This window comes from Maylandia zebra, linkage group LG23, assembly GCF_041146795.1.
Source record: "Maylandia zebra isolate NMK-2024a linkage group LG23, Mzebra_GT3a, whole genome shotgun sequence".
NCBI lineage: Eukaryota > Metazoa > Chordata > Actinopteri > Cichliformes > Cichlidae > Maylandia > Maylandia zebra.
This window is the reverse complement of record NC_135188.1, coordinates 3,646,368-3,669,337: the sequence shown is the minus strand read 5'-3', so window position 1 is coordinate 3,669,337 and position 22,970 is coordinate 3,646,368. Positions and strand designations below refer to the sequence as shown.

At 39.1% G+C, this 22,970-nt stretch overlaps 2 protein-coding genes across 2 annotated transcripts; one reads left to right on the top strand and one right to left on the bottom strand.

Annotated features, from left to right (window-relative positions):
* Nucleotides 1–2,759: 2,759 nt before the first annotated feature.
* Nucleotides 2,760–8,387, bottom strand: lpxn (leupaxin). The gene is made up of 9 exons (XM_012920120.2): nucleotides 8,235–8,387; nucleotides 7,153–7,238; nucleotides 6,920–6,987; nucleotides 6,458–6,554; nucleotides 5,894–6,136; nucleotides 5,591–5,764; nucleotides 4,965–5,046; nucleotides 4,735–4,883; nucleotides 2,760–3,170 (listed from the first exon to the last, which is right to left on the bottom strand). Exons 1-9 carry the CDS (start codon nucleotides 8,245–8,247, stop codon nucleotides 2,904–2,906), a joined length of 1,179 nt encoding a protein of 392 aa, XP_012775574.1. The 5' UTR covers nucleotides 8,248–8,387; the 3' UTR covers nucleotides 2,760–2,903.
* Nucleotides 8,388–12,273: 3,886 nt separating this feature from the next.
* On the top strand, nucleotides 12,274–22,904 carry scyl3 (SCY1-like, kinase-like 3). The gene is made up of 14 exons (XM_004555013.4): nucleotides 12,274–12,504; nucleotides 12,632–12,875; nucleotides 13,334–13,519; nucleotides 13,685–13,798; nucleotides 15,103–15,159; nucleotides 15,240–15,342; nucleotides 15,432–15,543; nucleotides 15,631–15,708; nucleotides 15,836–15,975; nucleotides 16,117–16,307; nucleotides 16,822–16,993; nucleotides 18,538–18,687; nucleotides 18,780–19,582; nucleotides 22,334–22,904. The coding sequence occupies exons 2-14, from the start codon at nucleotides 12,711–12,713 to the stop codon at nucleotides 22,391–22,393; spliced, it is 2,331 nt and encodes a 776-aa protein (XP_004555070.3). The 5' UTR covers nucleotides 12,274–12,504; nucleotides 12,632–12,710; the 3' UTR covers nucleotides 22,394–22,904.
* The last annotated feature ends 66 nt before the right edge of the window (nucleotides 22,905–22,970 follow it).

The following is a 22,970-nucleotide window of genomic DNA, read 5'->3' as shown; positions in this document are numbered from 1 at the left end:
GTATATCTCAAATTGTATATGTTCTAGAATGCTAGCAGTGTAAAACTGATGCTAATTATCTATTATCCCAACAAAGATGTAACAAATTCATTCAGTTTAAGTTTTGTTACTTTAAATTAGATGTCATTTGCTTTGTGTTATCTTCATTAACTAGATACCTAACACATCCAATCACTTGTTTACATTTATTAGAAATATGCTGTGCATTGACAGTACCGGTAATGATGTTGCAGTAACCTGAACCGTCTGCGTTTTACTGCTCGGACTGAAGCTGTAATTTCACCATGTCAGGACAAAGCTGCAACGGAGGTGTTTCAAGATGGTGTTTTTCATGGATGTGTCTAGAAGCAAATGTCTTGATTAATGTGCTGGTCTGAACCAAAGTCCTGTTTGACAGTTATGAGTTCAAAGTTTCTCGGTTTACTAGGTATGGCAGGACAAGCCAAGTGTGACCTGCAGTGGGGCTGTATGGATCTGGACAAGACTCCCCTCCATCCCCATCAGGGGTGGCCAAGCGGACACAGTCATTTTACAGGAGAGGAGGCGAGTGTTGAGTTTCAGTGTCACACAAGGGAAACTCTTACAACTACACTCCTCAACCCCTGCCCTCCTCACCCTGTGTCCCTCAGCACCAGTATCCATTATGTCCCGATATACTCCCCACTCCTTTTCCGTCCCCCATTGAGCTCTAGCTGCCATCTCATGGCCCAGTGCGCTCCCAGACCGTCCGTACTCTGTTTCACTGCTGTAAATGTCACCTGCCTTACACTCTCTCTTCTTTTCACAGAGTGTGCTTTATTCAGCCACCATTTAAAAAAGACCCCTGCTTGCATTTCATGTTTTCTCTTTTTTTTTAAAACGTGCCAAAGGGCACTTTTCCTCCCTATCCTCCATAAAATATTGTAGAAGGCATACGATAACGCCTATATATTTCTGTGAATGTCAGATTTTATTTAGTCACTGCTTTGAGACTGGATAGCTGTGAGTAATGCTCACGTGTTTTTTGCAAATCTTAATTTAAACTGTTAGTTTACATTTAGTTCTTTGAAGCCATTAGTGGAAATATAGCATTAAATTATGGGTTTTTTCCATTCATAACACAGTTTTGTGAGTGTTAGGTCCACAAATAATAGCAATCATTTGTAAAAGTGCTTCATCCAGAAAGAGATATGTGTAATACTATCATATGACAGGGTGAAATTTTACAGTTTACATGCCAAGGTCTTCAATCAGATCATATCCCAAGATGATGTTCTGTGCATGACTCATGCTGGAAACACAGCAGCAAATGTGTCAGGCATCTTCTTGCATTTCTAAAAATCATTATAGTAAGTCCTTGGTAGCAATCTGGGCAGAGGAATGTTGGACTACTAAACACTTACAATTGTGGATTTTGACTGAACATAACACAGTCACAGTTCTTCCATGATGCAAGGTCTATATTCTGTAGAGGCCATAAGGGACCTGGTCTGAAAGTGATGACAGCATGATTAATGCACACCTCCATTCCCGCTCACACACTAACATCACATGCAAGCACAAGTGGCTTGCTTAAGCAAAACTTAAGAAAGCTTAGAAAAGTAGCCAGTGTTCATCTGAAGATCACTGATAAGATAAGACACAGTTTGGCACTGACAATAACACTGAACTCATTATTTTAGGGATAATAACAGTGAAAACATTTTGGCAAGTTTGGTAATACATCATACTAGAAGAAACTAGCCTTCAATTTATTTAGCTAACTGATTCATCAGTCAAAAATTCAGCAAAATTTTGATATCAGATAAAAGCAATTTGGCTAAAAAATAATCAGACAAAGAAGAAGTGAATATATTTAAATACATAAGTTGTGATAGAGAATTCAAAAGCTTAGTCCAAACTTTCTCATGATGTGATTCTGCAGAACTGATTACAATATTCACACAAAAGAAATCTGTCTTCTATTAGAACAACAGTACATCCCAACTGGGCTGCAAATGCTTCGCTGTCACGTATCATCCGCACCATCTGCCAATAACAAAATGAGCTCAAATACATCGACAGCCTAAAAAGCATTAAAACACTTTGTGGTTTTGTCATCCCTCAGCAGTCAAAATGAGTTTCTAAAGAGATGCAGTGATGTGAAGGAGCTCTTTCTCAAACCACCTTTGTTAACCTCACCACCTCTATTAATCTTCCGTGCACAGCTATAAAAGAGCCTGTGTGGAAAATGAAGAGGTTGTCTGAATTCAGTGCACGCCAGAGGCCAAGTGGTCAGTCAGGGTAAGGGGAAACTCGGGCTGGCATGCCGATTCAGTGCCAGTTACTGCCAATACAAGCTATCAGGCCACATAGACAAACACCTTGACAAATGGTTCCATACTGCGAGAGAGCATATCTGGACTGCCAAGTCTTACGGCAAACTAAGGGTAGCTTAATGGAAAGCGTGGACTAAAACAGCACACATGTGTTATTCTTACTCCACCTATAAATTTTGTCATCATGATGTATGAAATCCCATAAATTTTACATCAAGCAATACACCTTTTAGAACCATTCAGTCCTCACATTTATTGTTATAATGGGGAAAATTTGTATTTTTCATAACCATCTAATTAATTATGTAACAATGTTAGCATGTTCCCTTCATTTAATCCATGATCAATGTATGTTTTTCTTACGGTTACATGCTATTTATCATGTAATTCACCGTAATGGTTTTTAAATATGATCTACTGAGAATTTGTATATACAAATAGAACAATGAATTGTAATGTAGAGACTGTACAATTGCTTCATTTTATTTTGTCATTCATACACAGACGAGACAGTCTAAACTCAACAAAGATAGTAATGTAGCATTTGAATGTTTTGTTGTTTTTGTTGTTGTTTTGTATTATTTACATCTTACTCATGTGCAAATCTCAGACAAAGAGTTTGTCAAAGCAAGCTGAGCAGTATGGTTTCCCTTTCTGCTCCTTGAAGATGCCCTGGCTGAGCTGCCGCAGACAAAAGGCACACACAAAGTGCTCGGGGTGAAACTTGCGATCCATCGCAGAGATGCAGCGGCCGATGATGGGCTTTCCGCAGCCACCGCACACAGTGCCTTGCCTGGAGTGAAAGTGAAGCGAGCAGAGGGGACGACCATTGAGCTCCATGAAAATTCCATCAGTGAAGGGCTTCAGGCAGTCCTGCGTAGAGGAAGAGGGGCAGTAGGGAGGATAGAACGTTATGTAAAATTAGGCATGGTGTTATGGAAGAAGAAGTTTAAACTTCCAACAGTTAAACTTTCTTGATTTTTCTATAACAGTTTCAATTAGACACAGTGATGCCAAACCCAACCCACACGTCATACCCAACACTGCTTAACATACAGCAGTGATAACTTTTAGAGAGAAAGTAAAAGACTTTAAATCCATCATTCATTTTAAATGTCTACGATGTGAAGGGAAACCAAGCGCCTGGAAAATGGTTGACTGTTACAGCCAGATAATGAAGTGACGGCGCCACAAAATCACATGGCATGGACCTTTAATATGAAAACTAAAGGAGTGTTACAACTGTGTTTCTTTTAACAATCTGTTAATAACCGCTAAAGCATAATTGGAACCTACATGTACAGCACTGAATTTGATTATGGTCGTTTCTCTTGGCCGACACTTTGACTTGTCATACCGTAGCAGTAAAAGCACAGGTGTAACTCTTAACATCACCAGTGGCACTGTTCCATTTATTATGCACCAGCATGAGCAGCTCCAAAGCCTTGGAACACCTGAGTTATCTGTGTCCATCAAAGGGCTGGTTTGCTCAGTGTTGGTGACAAAACAGACTAAAACAATAGATGTTGCGTCACAGTTTTAGCCTGATTTCATACAGATTACAGTCAAAATAAAGCAATTAATGACTAGCAAATGTGTGATGAGAATAACACTGTGACAGCCGTGTTAATGACTGCTCTTTCAGGGGAATTTCATCTGGGGCTTACAGGACGCAAATGACTCATGGTATGGAAACGTTTCTACTGTTGCTGTGAAACAGAAAAAGTGGCGGGGAAGTTCAAGGGTCCTAAATTGTATGACCTGTTTTATTTATTTTTATCAGTAGGCTGATTAAAAAGTCTCCACCTTTGAGTGTCCACGTCATCCTTTTTTATGGAGTGTCTGACCTTCAGCCTGCTGGAATTAGTTTTAGGTTATTAGGTAGCAGGTACAACTGACCTTATTGATAATGACTGGTTTGTATAAAATAAGTAGTTGTAGTTGGTGTTTGTGATTAATGATTAACTAAGATATGTTAATTATAATTTTAAGTGATAGGTATTAAGAAATAAAATGCCCTTTATATGTTTTATGGTCAGGTTTATGGACCTCATATTTCAGTACCTGCCAGAAAAACAATGAATACATTCTTAATATTACAGTTGCTCCTGCTTGTCTCTTACTACTGATGGCATTTTATGTTTTACACTTGCACATGTTAAGTAAAGCAGAGCTGCACATTGAACCATTTTTGACCAGATGCTACATACAGAAATAGATTTGAAGAGAATGTAAAAGATACCCACACTGAGGAATACACTTCCTTGATTTATCTGCATCATTTCTAACAGCAGAGTATTCATCAGGCATATGGTTTTCATCAGCGTTGAGGTCAAAATGTTGCAAATAAAGCTAACGTGCGGGTATCTTTTCTCATTTATTCTCAGGCTCGTATGCAAGCCAGAGCTGTGTGTGTGGTCTGAGGTAAGAGGCTCACTGCGCAGACGAAGCACTCTGGATGCCAGGTGCCATTGGCTGCAGTCAGGTAATTCTCCCGCACCGACTCCCCACAGCCTGAGCACTTTGGAGCAAAGAGGTAGTAGAAGTCCTTACAACAATATGGCTTCCCATCCTTCTCTAGGAAACCTAGGATAGGCATAAGATGCAGTGAGTTATTTGCTAAAGTTGTGGTTTCAATTGGAGAGAAATAATCCACAAATCTCTCACCTTCCGTTCCAAACAAGCCTCCGCAGTGTGCGCAGAAGAAGTGCTCTGGGTGCCAGGTCTGGTCCAGAGCTGTCACGATGTTCTAAAGCAGCCCAAAATATATCATAAATTTACTTCCTTTGAGGATTAGTAAGGTTTGTCTCATCTCACATGTTCAAATGTCAGGGAACACAAAAATGTGAATTGTGAAACACACAAAGTGGAACATAGAAGAAGCTGCATTAGTTTCTGATTAATGACTTTGGTCTGCAGCAGAATCCCAGTATGGTTTTGTGTTTTCTCTATTAGAATGACATGTGGGATATGTTGAGAAAAATTGATTACATACTACTGTATGTCATCATCCAATCTTCAAAAGATTATTGTGTAAATAAATTGATGTACTATATGACAGAACAAATTATAGCTTAAATCAAACAACAGCGCAGCTGAATTTGAGTGACATTTAGATACCAGAGAGTTCCAGATTGGTATTTTGGTCATTTTCTATGTGCATTTTCCACCAAAGTGAATTCATTAAAACATGAAATTTCATCCTTTAGTGGAGATCATATTAACACCTATTTTTATTTTAATCTTACTTTCTATGCAGAGGCAGGGTTATATATGAATACAGTTGTCCTCACCTGCATAATAGGCCCCTTGCAATAGGCACAGCGTGGTGAGAAGAGCTGATGGTAGTCTTTGTCACAGTACGGCCGTCCGTCTCTCTCAAAGAAGCCTGTGGTGCTCAGCTCCATCTTACACACCGTACACACAAAGTGTTCGGGGTGCCACACTTCACCCAGTGCTGTGATCATCTGGAGAAAGGAAATGTCAGTGAAAGAGGGAACAAGAGGTTTTGATCTCTTTCATCTTGTTTGAATTTCCACAATTTGGTACCAGTGTGACAAATTCTCTTCTTTGTGTCCTGTAGGTCCAGATTGTACCTTTCCTACAATGCATTTGTTGCAGGAAGCACAGTGGCCCTTGGCTGTGGTCCGTACACCGATCTTCTCCAAGTCAGTGCTCAACCCTCCCAGCAGGTCATCTATCATATCCGTTTTCTTTCTTTGCGTTGTGGCTTTTCCATCTGAAGCCGCTGGAGTGTTGCTGCTGCTGCTCGCCTGTTTTCCACCTTCTGTTTGCTTTTTTTGTGTAAGTGATGGTGGGTCAGTTGGAGGTTCTAGATCCTAAATTATGGTACAAAATGTAGGAATAACAGTTTTATGTACATATTTCCTCAAAATATATTAGCTGTCTATTATATTTATTTTATATTTAATCAGAGTATTTTTAATGTTTAAGAACAAAATGCTTATTGGTCCAAGAGCTTGAGTCTGATATAAGTACAATGCTGCCCTCTGTTGTTAACCATGTCATTTTACTAATGTTTGAAAATAGATAGACATAGTTTTTCAGGCTTCACACTTAAATAAATAAGCTCAAAGGGGCAACACAGATTACTTTCAATATTTATAAAATATGTATTTCCGCACTGGGGTAGTACTAACCCCTTCAGCTAGACCCATCAGGTCTTGCAAGATTGAGTCCAGCTCCTGAGTCGGTGAGTCAGGTTCCACAAAAGCTGGCACAGGAGTTGGAACATCACTAAATCCCAGAGAGGAAAAACACGAATGTTTTAAAATGCAAAACTGACATCCTGTAACATCATTAATAATTGAAATGGTTGCATTTCTGAACCATAGCAAAAATATAACTGGAAATTCTTAACCTTTTAGACCTTAAGAAAATAAAGCACATCTACATAAAGGCCAGAATATGCTGAAGAACAATGCTTTCATTTTCATTGTATTTGCTCTCCTCTTTTTGGGTGTGGTCTGAATGAAAGAAAAACCTTAGCATTAAAATGTTAAAAAGAAATACATAAATTAATTAAAATGTATTATTTAAATTATTAAGCTAATGATCTTCATGCAGCACCACTATGAATCGGGTTCAACTTTGAACTTCACCTGTACACATTTGAGGAGTTTGAGACTTTTTCATTTTTGGTAGTTCCAACACAAACTTCACTTGGCACCTGCGAACACAACCAACATATACTGAAGTTTCTGTACTTAAAGAAATTAAATTACATGTTAGGTTTTAAGTTGTTTTCTTTAGAATTCCAGGTTCATCTACAAATGAAATGGGGGATAAAGCAGAAACAGGATAAGCTCATGATTAATGAGTTTTGTCTTTTTACTTCTCTTTTTGTTGCATCATTGCTCTTTTTCTCAGGGACGCTGTCTGAACCCGCTGGATTCAGGGCCAGCTCCTCTAACAGCAAATCTGCGGCAGGAAACACACACAATAAATCTTTAAACCTCAGAAAAAATACTCATGCAACCAAATATTCATATTACATAACGTTTGTACGGCACACATTTGCTCTTTCACACTTATTGTCCTTTGTGGGTGTTAACTGTTAGACTGTATGCATATAATTTATGTATAGTGAAATATTTTCTATGAAGTAAGTTACAGTGGATTTCAATACACAGATCAAGATGCTAGCAGACTAAGGTTGCTCATGCAACTTGCGTTCCTCAGGAAGTGAGGGCATACCACATTGCAGAAGTGAAACTTGTGATAATGTTGCAAGAATCTGGTGACATTTGTTACAACAAATACAACACTCCTTCACACAGGGCAAACCACACATCTAGGGAAATGGGAAGCTTTGTATGAGTAAGTATTTTACATAGAAGTAGCAGAAGTAGCAAAAAAGACAAAGGTTCATTTTAAAAAGTCAAAGACATGACTTTAACTTTCAATGTCAGTAAGTCAGTAAAGATCATCATCTTCAAACATCATCGCACCTCAGAAAAATATTTTTTGACATTGTGAAATTAAAAGAATTTTTCTTTTTTGTCTTACCTTTTGACCGTCACCCTTATTTCATTTCCAGTATGCGAATTAAACGACTTCGTTAAGACTTGTAAAATTCTACTGTATTCTAAATGTTACATTGTATTTGATTTGTAGTGAATCGCTACATGTAGAGCCCTAGAATCAGAGGTAAAACACAAGAACAGTGGTATAAAAATTCCTTCTAATGAGCTGGATCATTGAGTACATTACATATTGTACTTAGAGTCTGCTGTATAAATCAGTCTGAGAACACACAAGACTGTGGTAATACTCCATAAGCACTGGCTGTGCTTGATGTCATGGTGTCAACACACCAACTCCTGAGTTTGCTAACAGTTTCGACCTCAGTTTAAATTGTACCATCGATTAGTTTGAGGACATTCATGAAGGTAAAACATGACAGAAAGTTCTTACCGAGCTCATCCATTTTCCTTCTGACAGCATAAAACTTGAATGTGAGTGGGTGGCTTTTTTTTCTTTTCTTTGTGTGTGTGTGTGTGTGTGTGTGTGTGTGTGTGTGTGTGTGTGTGTGTGTGTGTGTGTGTGTGTGTGTGTGTGTGTGTGTGTCTCTGCTGGTTAGTTGCTAAGGCAACTGAACTCATTTCTGATCTGATCAAAACCGTCGCTTCCTGTGAGGAAGGTGTGTTTTCGGTTGCTGCTGTGTGAAGAATTGTCAGTAGCTAGGAGGAGGTTTGACTATTTCCTGAAGATGAAAACAGTGAGAGTTTTAAAGCAGTGCAAGTGTGATACCAACAGAGTTGTGCTTTTGTTAAATATTTATTGCATATTTCTTCAAACAAAGTGTGTGTTATGTTGTAACACTACCTCCACTGCAAGTGGTAGAAAAAATCTGCTTCTCTTAATTACTGATTAACATGGCGCTGATAAAACTCAACATCCTCGTGTTACTAACACAGAGTCAGACTGACATTTTGGTTCACAGATACAGAAAATAGGACAGAAAAGATCATTTTGAAGCTGTGTCATGACAGTGTTTGCCCAGCAGAGTTTGCTCTGACTCCACTGTTCACAGTTCTCTCAGCAGTGCAAGCATCACATGTAGCAGGGGAGAGTCAAGTGAGGTCTTCACCTTAAGTTAACCTCACTTTAAACTTGTGAAACACATTGCTGGAAAGTTCCTAAATAAACTTTTTAATGTAACTTTGCACTCTGTATTTATACTCATAAAGAATATGTGTGATTTTTAAAATGCGCAAAAGAAGGAACATTTTTTTTAAAAAGAGATCTATTTTCTGTCGCCTACATTGTAGAGGGCGATTTTGCCTCTAAACAGAAGATGAGTATAGCCCAGGGTTAAAGTGGGATTCAGCACGTGGTGGAACCCTAAAATCAGTTATAGTGGCTCAGCGTGGGGAAAAGAATCGCAATTTCTATTCTGAGCTCTTGTAGATCTTCTTTTGTGTACAGGCTGTGATCAGATGATCTGGGCTGCTGCTGCTCTGAGGTTTACTGCACTTTGTGGATTAACACAACTGAATTTAACAAGATGTGAGCAGGTGTTTCATGAGTTGTCCTGTTCCATCCTCTACACTGACACAGTTTATGCTGTCGTTATACTAAACAGTATGAAGGTGGAATTCAGTGAATGAATCCAAGTATAATCAGCTTACCTTCAAATTCATCTTTGCAATACTTAATGTACCCTAACTCTGAAGACCACAGCCACTTTGCACCAATCTAACACAACGCTTTATTTAAATTCCATCACATTACTGCAAGCGAACCAGCTTATCCTGCACTAAACTCCATATTTTCATGCAACCTTTAAATAACACGGTTAGTCTGTGTCAGGTTTTTTTCCCAGCACATTTTACAACATGAAAAAAATAACATAATATGTACAAACCTGATATTCAAATTTCCAGTTTATCAAACACCACCGAGCAGAGGTTAAATATAACCTCTCTTCTTCCTCTCCTGCCCTGTCTTTATCGCTCTCCATCTCTGAGTAAAATTAACATCTTCACAGCAGCTCTACCTTTCTTTAGCTAGCAGACACACAGTGTGACAAACTGCACACACAAACAGTTTGTGTGTTTACTGACATTTCTTGAGGTGACAAAAACGTTGCATTTGAAATTACCTGCTACTTAAAAAAATATCACTCCTTTTATGCTTCTCTTGGTCCTCTTCTGTAGTGCTAACTAGATGCTGAAGTACAGCAACTGCAACTTACGGACATGTGCACCCATTCCTGTGTTGTGCCGAAAAGTGGTTATCTGCCAAAAATTGATTTCCAATGTTTCGATGTGGTATTTTTTTATGTGTCATGTCTTTATAAGTAAATATTGGTCAATAGACTTTAGTGAACAGGATTTACAAAGGATCTACAAAGGGGTTATTTATAGAATTAAAAAAATACATGTTTTTCAAGTATCTTTATGACTCTGGGTTACTGTATCTACATTGTAACCAATCCAGTCCATTTTGGAAGTATCTTTATAGAATTATTGTTATATTTGTTGCAATTCCTGCTGTCTTCTTGGCCAGATTACTCCTAAAAAGGCATTTGTTAATGTGAATTAGACTTTTTAACTGGATAAATAAAGGATATATAAAAGTCACTTTGCCAAAAATTGATTGCGGCTTCTACGTTGAGATAGGAATGTTGTTTGTGGCTCAAGATGACTTGATATCGTTCATGAGGGATACATTTGACATATGTTTTAGATATTATAAGCCAACAAGTTATTTATGGCAATTTAAATACAGGCAATCACTTTTTTAGCAAATACCGGAAATCAGTTTTTGGCAGGCAATCACCTTTTGGCATTTTAACCCCTGATTATGGTCTCTTTCGTCTCTTTTTATGTGACATATCGTTGTGAATAATACACGAGTAAGATTGCCTTTCATGTGTTGCTGTTGAGGCTCAAATTTTGAAAGTTTGATGTTTGAAGATGCGCACTGACATGAAGAAAAAAAAGAACTCCCCTCAAATGTCTTAAACCAAAAGTACCGAGTCTGTTTTGAAAGTGTAAGGAGTAGAAAGTACAGACATTTGGTTAAAAATATAGGTAATAAAAGTAAGAAGTTGTTAGAAAAAAAATAATACTTATGTAAAGTACATATATCTGCAAAGGCTACATACTTACAGTAACAAAATATTTGTACTTTGTTACTTCACACCTCCACTTTGACTTGTGCAATTTGCTGTCATGGTGAGGCTAGATCATATGCCAGCTGACATAGGATGAGAGACAGGATACAGCCTGGACAGGTCACCAGTCTGTCAGAGGGACAGACAACAGTTCACTCTCTCATATGCATACATGTTTTCGGATTGCTTAGGGGAGCCAGAGGACCCAGGGAGAACATTTGAAACCAACACTTTCTTGCTGTAAGGTGACATTGGTAACCACAACACAACCCTGCAGCCTTTAGTATTAATTCCAAAAATCCAGTAGTGGTGGTGGTGGTAAAGATGGAAGCAGTTTTAATTAACAAGCAATGTAAAGCATATCAGAAATATATATATTTTTAAGAACCCCACTAACATAGAAATAAAGTTTGGGATGCAAATTTTTATATTTACCATCCCATGATGGCTTTACGTGAACTGGTAGTGTTTATATGGTTTATTTTATTTAACCTTGCTGTGTTTGGGAGTCTTGTATATTATGCATATAATAATAATAATAATAATAATAATAATAATAATAATAATAATAATAATAATAATAATAATGGATTGCATTTATATAGCGCTTTTCGAAACCCTCAAAGCGCTTTTACAATTCCACTATTCATTCACTCTTACATTCACACACTGGTGGAGGCAGCTACAGTTGTAGCCACAGCTGCCGGAATGAAACCGGAATGAACTATGAAACTATGCTTTGACAGCTTTTTAGTCAAAGTAAACTTTATTGTCATCTCCGCTATGTCCAGTGACGAAGCTCCGGTTACATCAGTGCAAAAAACCTAACAAATATATATATAACTAAGGAATAAGAAAATAAATATACACTTAAGACTTAAGGTGATTTTAACTTTTATACCTATGTGTTACCCTAACATTATGGACAGCACACCCGCTTTTGCTGAGAATGAAACAGTGTGCTTTTCAGAGTTTGTATAACAGGTAAAGGAAAGAAAGACACACATGGACTGCTCTCTCTAAAAAGGACATAAAGTATGATTTAAGTAACTCAAATGAATAGTGACAGTTTCTATTTTCACTTCACTCACCATATGGCGCTCAACTCTCCGCTGATTACTTGCGTTATCTCGCACCACTTTAGTCGCAACCATTAGCTTACGGGGAGGGGTGTTCGTTCTTTTGTATCAATGTATCAACAACAAATAAACCTATTAACGAATTATTTTATGATGAAGGGATTTGAAACCTGTATCTTTTGAAAATAAAGTTGAAAAACATTAAGTTATTCAACCAAGTGAGTAATTACAAGTAAGTACCAACCCCTCCTCTGTGGTTTCGTCTTTTACCGGAAAGGTCCTTGTTTACAGCGCAGCTCTTGCTCCACGTTAGCATCGGTGATTTGACAAGAAGGAAACGGGATTTATTTATTTTTTTACTTTTAAAGCAGTTCGCAAAACTCGTTGAATTAATCTGTGGTACACTTCGACTGGCATGGTTGTTTGGAGGCGGAAAAGCTACCGACAAGGGCAGCAATGACAAGCTTGCTAACGTAGTGCTAAGGTTAGCCTGCTAGGCAACTGACGCTAGCTAACTTGTCACTAAGTGGTGCATCCAGTTTACTGAAACAGGTACCGGTATGTCAACTTAACTCTATAACAAGTACTCGTGTCTGTTTCTTTACTGACAGGCACTCGCACTGCCACGTATCACGCCTGGCTTGCTTAGTTTATGACCTGAGTGGCTGCTCATAAAGAACGACCGCGGTCATGGGTGCGGAGAGCAGCGCGGTGCGGAGCTGCACCCTGGAGGAGCCGCTCCTGACTCTGCCCACCGGACCCACCATGTACTCGGCGGTGCTCCAGGATGGAAAGCCCGCTTCTGTGTTTGTTCACAAACGTGGCAATGAAGACAAAGTCAACAAAGCTGCCAAGGTGTGTAATTTCCAGATGTCGCTGCTCGCCTTTGCCGTCGCTCATGTGCATTATGCGTGGAAGTGTGCAGCCAGCACGCTGCCATGATCATGTTGGACACAAAGTACCGCTGCAGCGTTGAGACATTTTTACCAAACTTCTCCAGTCGGTTTTCTGTCTTTTCTAAAACTCTGTAGAAAAAAAGTTCTTTAAAAAAGCGAATTATTGCATCACGTGTGATTGTGTGTGAAGTTGAGCTGTACACACAAGTGTGTAATGTGGATGTAACATTTTAATTAAGAAAAAAAATTAACATGGTTTTGCGTAGTGGAAGAGCCCCCTCCAACTTCAGTATTCTCTGTTGTGACTAGAATTAAATAAGTGAAAGTATGAGTTTTGTGTCTTAACTGACGGGTAATTTAAAATACTAATTATTTGCAATTCTTACACCTGCTTAATCATCCACACATTTCACCCAGCACCTGAAGACACTGCGACACCCACGTCTACTGCGCTTCCTGTCCTGCTCAGTGCAGAATGGTGGCATCCACCTGGTGACAGAGCCTGTGCAGCCCCTGCAGCTACTGTTAGACAGTCTCTCCCCAGAGGAAATTTGTGCAGGCATCTATGACCTCCTGCAGGCACTTGTTTTTCTGCATGAGAGGGTGAGTGTTTCTACAGTCTCTGCATGATTATATCAAAGCATGTGGGAAAAACAAGGTAGATGAAGATGGAGATGGTGATTGACCCTTGGATGTTGTTCTGTTTGCATTAAACATGCATGCATGCATATTCATGCAAGTTCCAAACTTGTCTTGCTCTTCCACCAGGGTAAGTCGAGCCACAACAACGTCTGTATTTCATCTGTATTTGTCAGTGATGATGGTCATTGGAAACTGGGAGGGATGGAGACTGTCTGCAAGTTCTCTGAAGCAACTCCTGAGGTAAGAAGTGCATTAAAGCCATGTGGGCAGTCATGTGAAAAAGAAAGTTTGAGAAGAATTCTTTACTGTCCTGTGGAAAAACTAAGTAAATATCATGATTCAGTAGCTTGTAGCTTTCTCAGTCTTTTACATCATAGTGAAAGAATATTGACCCACTCTTTGTACAACTCTTTTTACAACATTGTTTCAGTTCATTGAGGTTTGCAGGCATTGGCTTAGGAGATGATGTCAAATTTCAATTGATTTAAGGTCTAGACTTTGTTTTTGTTTGTTTGTTTGTTTGTTTGACAACTACTTGAAGTTTTAGCTGTTGGATAGAGTTGGTCTTTGGTACACAGAAAAGCTCATGGTTGACACAATGACAGCAAAGTGCCATGGTCATGTGGTTGCAGAGCAAGCCAAAATCATCATCCCTCCACCACTGTGCTTAAAAGTTGGTTTGAGGTGTTTGTGCTGATGAGCTGTCTTTAATTTTTGCTTGATGCGATTCTGTGCATTATAGCTAACCATTTCCACTTTGATATCATGTAGCCAAAGCACATACCGTAAATCCTGGACTACAGAGCGCACCTGATTAAAAGCCGCATGCTCTAATTTTAGAAAGAACATAAATTTTGTACTTCTACAGGCCGCACTGGATTTTAAGCCGTATGCGTTTCACTTCTAATATGAGATATTTACACAGAAATATTACACGTGAGGATTAATCCGTAAGGTAACATAAACATGGTAACATACAAAAATACATACTGCAAATGCTTTCTTTCCTTGAACAGCGCCTGTAACGTGGCTACCTTTAAGTATTAAGTACGTTGCTCATGGTTTTTTTTACGGAACAGTGCACAAACAACATTACGTCTCTTAACAACCGGTAAAAATATATACAGTATATATATTACTTATCAATTTTATTGGTCTACTGTTACCAGGCAAAATGTTTTTGGCTGAATGAAAAACAATATGCATTAGCCGCACGTCAGTATAAGCCACAGTGTTCACAGTGTGGGGGAAAAAGTAGCGACTTATGACCCGAAAACTACGGTAATACTGGTTAAGCTGTTTTCTAATCGTACTGTCATAACATGCTAACTGATATTTGAGAAAACATTTTGTATGACTGTAATACCACAATTCAGTCCGTGTGTGTTCACTCAACTCAAAGATTTATCCAAACATTGAGCTATTTTTCTTGCAATGTATATACAGTTCAGCAGTTTTAATGCACTTTTTTTTAGACTGTTTGAAGACTCACTCTGTAAAATATCAGGTTTATGTTAAATGTTGGCTATTCCTAAACTCCTTAGTTCCTCACAAGCATCCAGAATGCAAGAGAGGCCAGCTATCTTCCTCCAGAAGAGCAGGTAAGCAGGTTAAAGTTAATGATTGACAAGAAGCACTTCCCACTGTGTTGACAGGTTTTCAAGAAACGTTTTCTTGACAGGTGGAGGGTTTTAAAATCCTTCCTGATAAACATGCTCACTCTCGGGACTGTTACTCTTTTGGGATGATGGTGGAGTCTCTTATTCCCCTCCTTAATGGCTATGGTAAGGAGAGGTGACCTTGAATATCACATTTCATTTTTTCAGGTTTAACCTGCATGTACATTATCATATGCTTGCACTGTTGTTTTCAGTGTCACAGGAGCTTGCTGCCAGCCTGACAAAAACACTGCAGGCAGGCCTGCTGAACTCTGACCCCATGTCGCGGCCGCCACTCAGTTCCTTGCTCACCAATGACTTTTTCAGGTTTGTGTGGTCAGGTTTGATTTGTAGTTATCATTAAATACTCAGAATGATTTTTTTTTTAAGCAAACATTCTTTTTCTGTGAACAGGAATGACTTTCTGGAAGTGATGAATTTTCTGAACAGTCTCACCCTAAAGACAGAAGAAGAGAAGAATGAATTCTTTAAGTAAGAAATAATGTAGTGATCTTGTTACATGTTATATGTGGACTTTTTTCACAGATAGAATTTTCTTTAACTTGTATTATGGTGTATATATTCTCCTTACGTAGTGTTTTGGTTTTATGTTTTTTAGGTTTCTTCTAGACCGAGTCCAGAACCTCCCTGAAGAGTTGATAGCTACACGCCTTGCTCCCAAACTCCTTAACTCTCTCGTTTTTGCAGAACCCATGGCTGTAAAAAGCTTCCTGCCTCATCTTTTAAGGCCAAAGAAAGGTGAGATTGCATTTGAACAAAAATTGGCTTCTGATAACCAGATCTTCTAATCCCATTTTCTGAGAGAAAGCCAGAACTTAGTATTTGCCTGACAGGCACAAATGTTTTATGAAACTTTCTTTATTTCACCTTTGTGGACAGATAACAGTGGTGGTGGTAGCAGTGAAGATTGCCTGCTGTCTATGTCCCTTTACCGTAAGCATGTGATTCCTCAGCTTCTTGAACTCTACAAGGTCAATGAGGAACATGTCCGAATTGTGCTGCTGACCCACATCCACCTTTACGCTGAGTTTTTCTCCCACGATGAACTCAAAAACCAGATCCTACCTCAGGTGGGGTGTTACTTTAGAAGCAAACTTTTTTGTTGTTGTTCTTGTTGTCAAAAAAACGAAGACAGTTGAAGCTGAAATGTTCAGTATTTTGGAAAATGTTTAAACCAATAAACAAATTTTTTTTTCTTTAGTCTTACCAGACGGGGAGATTAGGTAATAGCTTAAACAGGGTGAAACAGGCAACCCCAGAAATTGTAACCAATTTAATAATGATAATAATAATAATAATAATAATGTATACTTTAATGATCCCCGTGGGGAAATTCCTCTCTGCATTTAACCCATTCACTCAGTGCAGTGGACAGCCATTGGGCGCCCGGGGAGCAGTGTGTAGGGACAGTACCTTGCTCAGGGGTACCTCAGGGTAGCTGTTCAGGGGAATCGGACCCCCGACCTTCCAATCACAGAGCCACCACTTTTATCACACCAATTTTATCTAATGTCTAAAGCTTGAGAACAAAATTCAAATGAAACTATCTCTTAAGTATATTATCTTGTCTATTACTCTCTTTAGGTTTTGTTAGGAATGAGAGACACCAATGATTCTCTGGTTGCCATGACGCTGCAGAGTCTTGCGGTGTTGGTGCCCTTGCTCGGGGCTCAGGTGGTTGTTGGTGGAGAGAGAACCAAGGTCTTTAAATGCACTACACCTAACTTTACCAAGTCTACAGAAGTGACCCCTGAAAGTAAGCAACACTGTCTATAAATGTCAATGAAAGCACCTCTATCTAAATAATAACTAAACAGTGCAAGACAGCACAAGTCTTGTATTGCGATAACTAATTTATTAAAATTTTATGTCTAATTTTTTTGGATAAAGACACTTTTTGTAGTTATGCCTCTGCAAACCACTGCAGTGGATTTTAAATCAAACAGTCGGCTGCAGATTTTCAGCTTTTCCAAAAGTATTGCATAAACTGTTTAGTAATTACTGGAATATTAAATGTCGACAATTTTCAGAGGCTCAAAAGTAACTGGACAAACTAAAACTGCAGTAATTTTAAATATAAGAGTTTGTTTTTGTAACTGGACAAAAATCCTTTTGCAGTCAATTACTGCATGAAGTCTAGAATCCACGAACATCATCAGATGCTGTGTTTCCTCCCGTGAGATGCTCTGCTAGGTTTTATTGGAGCTGCCTGCGGTGCCTGGTTGTTTGTGGGTCTCCCTGCAATCAGTTTTGTTTTCAGTCTTCATGCTGTGTTCCGTTGGGATTAGACTGACTTGGCCACTTAATGTTATCTTTGCCTTGAGATAATCTTGCGTTGTTTCAGCATCATGCTTTGAGCCATTATCCATTTGCACTGTGAGGTATCTCTATTTTCAGATGTGTGAGTGATGACGTAGCCACTTAACACGTTTTTGCTATTTCACAGATAGGTTTGTTTTGGTTTTCAGCCTAATGATGGCTTCCTTTACTTTTATCAGTATTTATTTGGATCTCATATTGAGAATTTCAAAGGGAAAAACTACAAAATGCAACACTTGAGATTATCTCCTATCTCTTATCTGCTTAATTTGTCACAAAATAATGAGAAAACAGGCCTCACTTGGCCATGAAATTGGTTGTTAGTCAATTGTCCTGTTACTTTTGAACCTCTGAAAGTGGGGGATCGTTTAAAAACAGATGCAATTTGTAAACAGCTAATTTAATACTTTAGTTAAACCCCTTGAATTAAAGGTGAAAACCTTCAGCACTTCAGTTGCATGAAAAAAGACTGCAGTGGTGTATAGAAGCAAAATTATTTAAAATGTGACTGTCCAAAACCTTCTGGACCTAACTGTATATAGAGTACATTTACATTATTGATACCGTATATCAAATAAACTGAGGCTTTTGTTGTTGTTGTTTTTTGAGAATTTAGCTATACCATATAAAAGGGGTGCACAGAACCTGATTGTGCATTAAAGGTCTGGCATCATACAGAGCTTACTAAATAAAAACCTTAAATAAAATGCTTTATTTTACAAGTAATCTTTAAAAATCAACCAGGAACCATTACAAGAACATTTTATATGCTGGAAGCATTCCTGCAGCAGTGTGTAGTAGTAAATGGGTCCTAGCGTGCCGTGAGCATTATTGTCTCGTCCAAAGAAGATTACTAGTTTAGTCAGACTACCAGTTCAAACTAGAAAATCTGGATTTGGAAATTGAAATGTCACTCTAGTAATCCTTTAAGAACTACAGTCAAGTGAGCTACTCTCATCTTACTTTACTTTTATTCTTTAGCCTCACCTGTCCATATAGTTGGAAGTTTCCACCCTCAGATGGCCCAACCCTCCAAAGTGCTGAATTTATTCCCTAGACCATCAGGGACTGAAGGCTTAGTCCTCGGTCACACGGGTAGCAAGACACCAAGGGTTATCAAGCCAGTATCGGGTAAGAAACTCCCTTCATAATATTAATTCAAATGAATTTGTTCATTTATTTAAGGTCCATTGCATATTATTTTTATTTTTTGTATATTCCAGATGTTAGTAGAAAGATGTCTCTGCCTTTGAATGGCTTTCATCAGGACAGTGAGATGGACCAACTTTCTTCTAGCCCAGAGCAGACTGACAGACTAGAAGGCACTGTGGAAGACTGGCCTGACTGGAGTGACCCTGATAGTGAGAATAGAGATGGGCATTCGGTCCAGATCCACATACAGGCCTCAAAGGGCGTAGATCCAGTTAGCAGCCTGGCAATCACACATCAGAACACAGATGAGGAGCCGTGGGATGACTTTGAGGACACTGAACCTACCTCGGATCTCTCCCCCACAGCTCCTTTATCAGACTCAGTCATCCCTGCACCACCCAAAGGGGGCGCTGCTTCCCCATCTTCGAAACATGGTCCTGAACCACTGAGACTGGGTTCCTCTAAACCCCTTAAGTTGAGCTCAACACTGCGGCAGTCAACAAAGACAGAGGCCACTTCCTTATGGGACAATAGCTGGGCTCAAGAGAAAAGGAACTCTCAGAAATCACATAACCGCTTAAACCCCCAGTCCAAACCTACAGTGCCACAAAAAAGTAGTTCAGTAGGTCTGGGGGAGGAGTTTACTATAAGGGTGAAGACAAAGGTACAGCAAGACCCAGAGCTGGATTTGTTTGCAGACATGGTGCCGGACATCAAGTTGTCATCTCCAGCAGTGCTGTCACTACAAGAGACTGGCAAGCGTGAAGCAGAACTGTCCACAGCATCTTCTGATAACACTAAGCCTCTGCAGGTCGATTCATCCATCGATACTTTAACATTCACTGCCAAGTTTGCAGCAGTTGACCTGACTGAGGTGAGTGTCTGGTGAAAGGATGTTTTATATACTTTAATATATTGGTTCTCAATCACAGCTGCCTAGCTGCCTGGGATTACCCTGATTTCTGAAATCTTGATTATGTTATACTTAATGCTGGTAAAATAAGTATTGAACATGTCACCAGTTTCCTAAGTAAATATATTTCTAAAGGTGCTGTTAAGATGAAATTCTCACCAGATGTCAATGACAACCCGTCCAGTCCACACACGCAAAGAAATCAAACCATAGATCTCCGTAAAATAATGAGACAGGGAAAAAGTATTGCTGATATGAAGAAAAGAAGGCACACAACAGGGTGCTCCCCACACGATTTCAGACAGCGGACTGAAAATAATTATCAGTAGAGTTTTCCAAGAGCCAAGGACCGCTTGTGTAGAGCTACAGAAAAACATGGAATTAGCAGATACCACTCAGTATCACCCCAAAACGTGTTATAGGCGCGCCGGTCCATCATGTTCATTTCTCACTTTGCCTCTCCAAACAATGAAATGGACACGTGTGCAGAAGTTGCATTACCAGCAGGGGGATATAATATATTTAAAGTTACAAAGTTGGTAATGAGCAAAAAAATGTAGTAGTACATTCAAGGTCCTTAATTGTCAGAATCAATTAAGCTAGGCGCCTAATGTGTGTATGTGTAAGTATATGCAAATGTGTTAATGTCTGTTTAAACACTTTCCCGTGGTTATTTCCATGCTGGCTTGAAATAAAATATCTCCCTCTGCTTTTACTGCAGAAGCTTCAATTTGTACATGCGTGTACATTTCACGTTTTGGAGAGCAAAGCGTGAAATGGCCAGTGTGTCTATTACATGCTTTGCCCTGATATCGGATTGCGGGAACAATTGTTTATAAGAAAACAAGTATTGTACTCGACCACCGTGGACTGTATGTATGCACACTCACCACGCCATAATCTCATTTCTGAAGAAAAAGCATGTTGAAGCAAATTTAAAGTTTGCTGAACAATATTTAGACAAGCCTGGGAAATAATAGGAGAATATATTCTGGCCATGTTTGGAAGACAAAAGGTGTTGCATATCATGTCAAAAGTGAAGTTTGGAGATGGGAGCGTCATGGTGTGGGGCTGTTTTTTAGCATACAGCATGGGCAGGTTTGTGTAACTGAAGGAAGTATGAATGGGAAAATGCACTGAGATAAAAACCTGCTGCCATCTGCCAGGATGATGAAGATGAAATGAATGTGTCCAGCAAGACAATGATCCCAAAGACAGTCAAGGAAACTCAACTGGTTTCAGAGAAAGAAAATAAAGCTGCTAGAATGTCCCAGCCAGTCACCTGATGTGAATCCCCTTGAAAATCTATGGAAATGATGCTGTTTTTGTGCTTTCTATTCCCTTGCCATCTGTTATGTCATATGTAGCACCAGGGTCTCGGAGGAATGTTGCCTCGTTTCACTCTGTACTGTACGACTGTCCATGGTTAAAATGACAATAAAAGCGACTAAGAACTAAAGCTCAGAGTTCATAGAAGGGGCCTAAAGAACCTGGAAGAATGTTTGTGTGGAAGAATGGACCAAAATCACGTGCGAAGTATTCAATACATTTAAGCAAGCCTGTTCAATACTTCAATACTTCCCTGTCATTTCTCAGTATGGATTGGATGAGTTGTTATCGATAACTGGTGAGAATTTCATGTCAGTAGCACCTTCAGAAATATATTTAGTTAGAAAATTGGCGACGTATTCAACACTTATTTTACCCGCTGTATGTGAAGCACCATCTGTGTACAATCAGTTATAAGGTATGACTCTGTTTCTTCATTTTACTGTTTTTGGAGGCCTTGTTGGTTTGTAGAACTTTTAGATATGCAGACTGTAACAAGCCTGAAAACACAGGCTCGTTAGGCTTGGGGTGGCTGTGGCTCAGGTGGTAGAGCAGATCAGCTACTGCCTGGAAGGGTTGGTGGTTCAATCCTTCCCCAGTCTGCATGCCAAGTATCCTTGGGCAAGATAATAACCCCGAGTTGCTCTCCGATGCATCCATCGGAGTGTGAATGTGTGCGAATGCTTAGATTGCACTTAAAGAAGGAAGTGCTTGTCTGAGTGGGGGTGAATGAGGCATGTTGTATGAGTACTCTGGGAGAGTAGAAAAGCGCTGTATAAGAATCCATCCATTTACAACTAGATGTTTTGTTTTTTACACTAACAAATTTTACTTTGAATTATCTAGTGACGGTAGGTTCCAACATGACTTGAAATTCTTTTGACAGTTACACTTCTGTGTATAACTTTGGAAATTACTGCAACCTGTAACCATTTAACACAGCTGCCATGATTTTGAAGAACCTACGAGCCAGAAGACACAGAAGAGATACAAATGCATGTCTAACTTTAAAAATACTGACGGCCACAAGTGTTACCTCTCAGCTTGCCAGTTGATGCACATACAGTATAAAATTCAAAATCCAAAATGATTTTCAGAAAAACTGACCTCTGACCTTGAATTTAAGGTCACTGAGATTACCTTTTTTCAAGATTTTTAGTAGATGCACCTACTGTATGAATTTGAAAATCCTGTCACCTCATTGTCACATTCACAAACATGGGTGCCCATGCCACCTGCCCACTGTGGGGACAGTAGCCCATTAGCCTTTAACAGCTGAGGGGTAAAAAGTGACCGTCAATGAGAATTAAGAATTTCCCACTATTGTAAATATTTTTCCCAGTGGATGATTGCACCTTTTCCTTTACTTCTTTTCTCTCAAAGACTGAACCAGATGGCTGGGGAGATGAAGATGACCTGAACTGGGAGGATAACGCCTGGTGATTACGTTTGATCCATTACTTCCATCTGCAGTAAAAGACTTGACCACTGGAAAACTGAAACCCATGCACCACATCTGGAGTGCCAACAGACCAGTAAACTGGAAGTAGTTTCTCATTTAACATGATGCAGTAGGGATGGTAATGCCAGGGATGGGCTAAGGCTTTTTATGTTATGTTGATTTTGTCATTTTTAATTATGAGAACTTGCTTTTAAACTGGAACGATCAGCTCTTCATCAGATGGTGCTAGACTTGGACAAAATAAGCCATTTATAATTTGCCAATCAGAGGTGAATGTAATCCTGTTTCATCTGCTCTGCTTTTTTTTTTTTTTTTATGGGTTATTTTCACTAGTGGCATAAAGAAACGTTTCGGAGATACTGGGTCTTCCCAAAAAGAGTCAGTTTGATTAACTGAAGGCTTGCACTTTGAATGAATGTGAAATCAGAATTGCATAATTTATTAGTAGCTTTTGGGTTGATGGTGAAATAAAGTAAAACTTACTGTATCAAATGTGTTTACTGTTTTGTTTTACAGTACAGCGACCCACCCAGGAAAGACGATCGACGCTATATCTAA

What these genes read in the sequence shown, in the direction of transcription:
- lpxn (XM_012920120.2), bottom strand. An exon ending in GCAAGGGGCCTATTATGCAG is followed by an intron (nt 5,047 to 5,590) that starts GTGAGGACAACT and finishes GGGCTGCTTTAG; the next exon opens with AACATCGTGACAGCTCTGGA. An exon ending in AGGCTTGTTTGGAACGGAAG is followed by an intron (nt 4,884 to 4,964) that starts GTGAGAGATTTG and finishes TGCCTATCCTAG; the next exon opens with GTTTCCTAGAGAAGGATGGG.
- scyl3 (XM_004555013.4), top strand. Translation starts at nt 12,711, where the DNA reads ATGGGTGCGGAGAGCAGCGCGGTGCGGAGCTGCACCCTGGAGGAGCCG. An exon ending in TCCCCTCCTTAATGGCTATG is followed by an intron (nt 15,343 to 15,431) that starts GTAAGGAGAGGT and finishes TGTTGTTTTCAG; the next exon opens with TGTCACAGGAGCTTGCTGCC. An exon ending in AAAACCAGATCCTACCTCAG is followed by an intron (nt 16,308 to 16,821) that starts GTGGGGTGTTAC and finishes TACTCTCTTTAG; the next exon opens with GTTTTGTTAGGAATGAGAGA.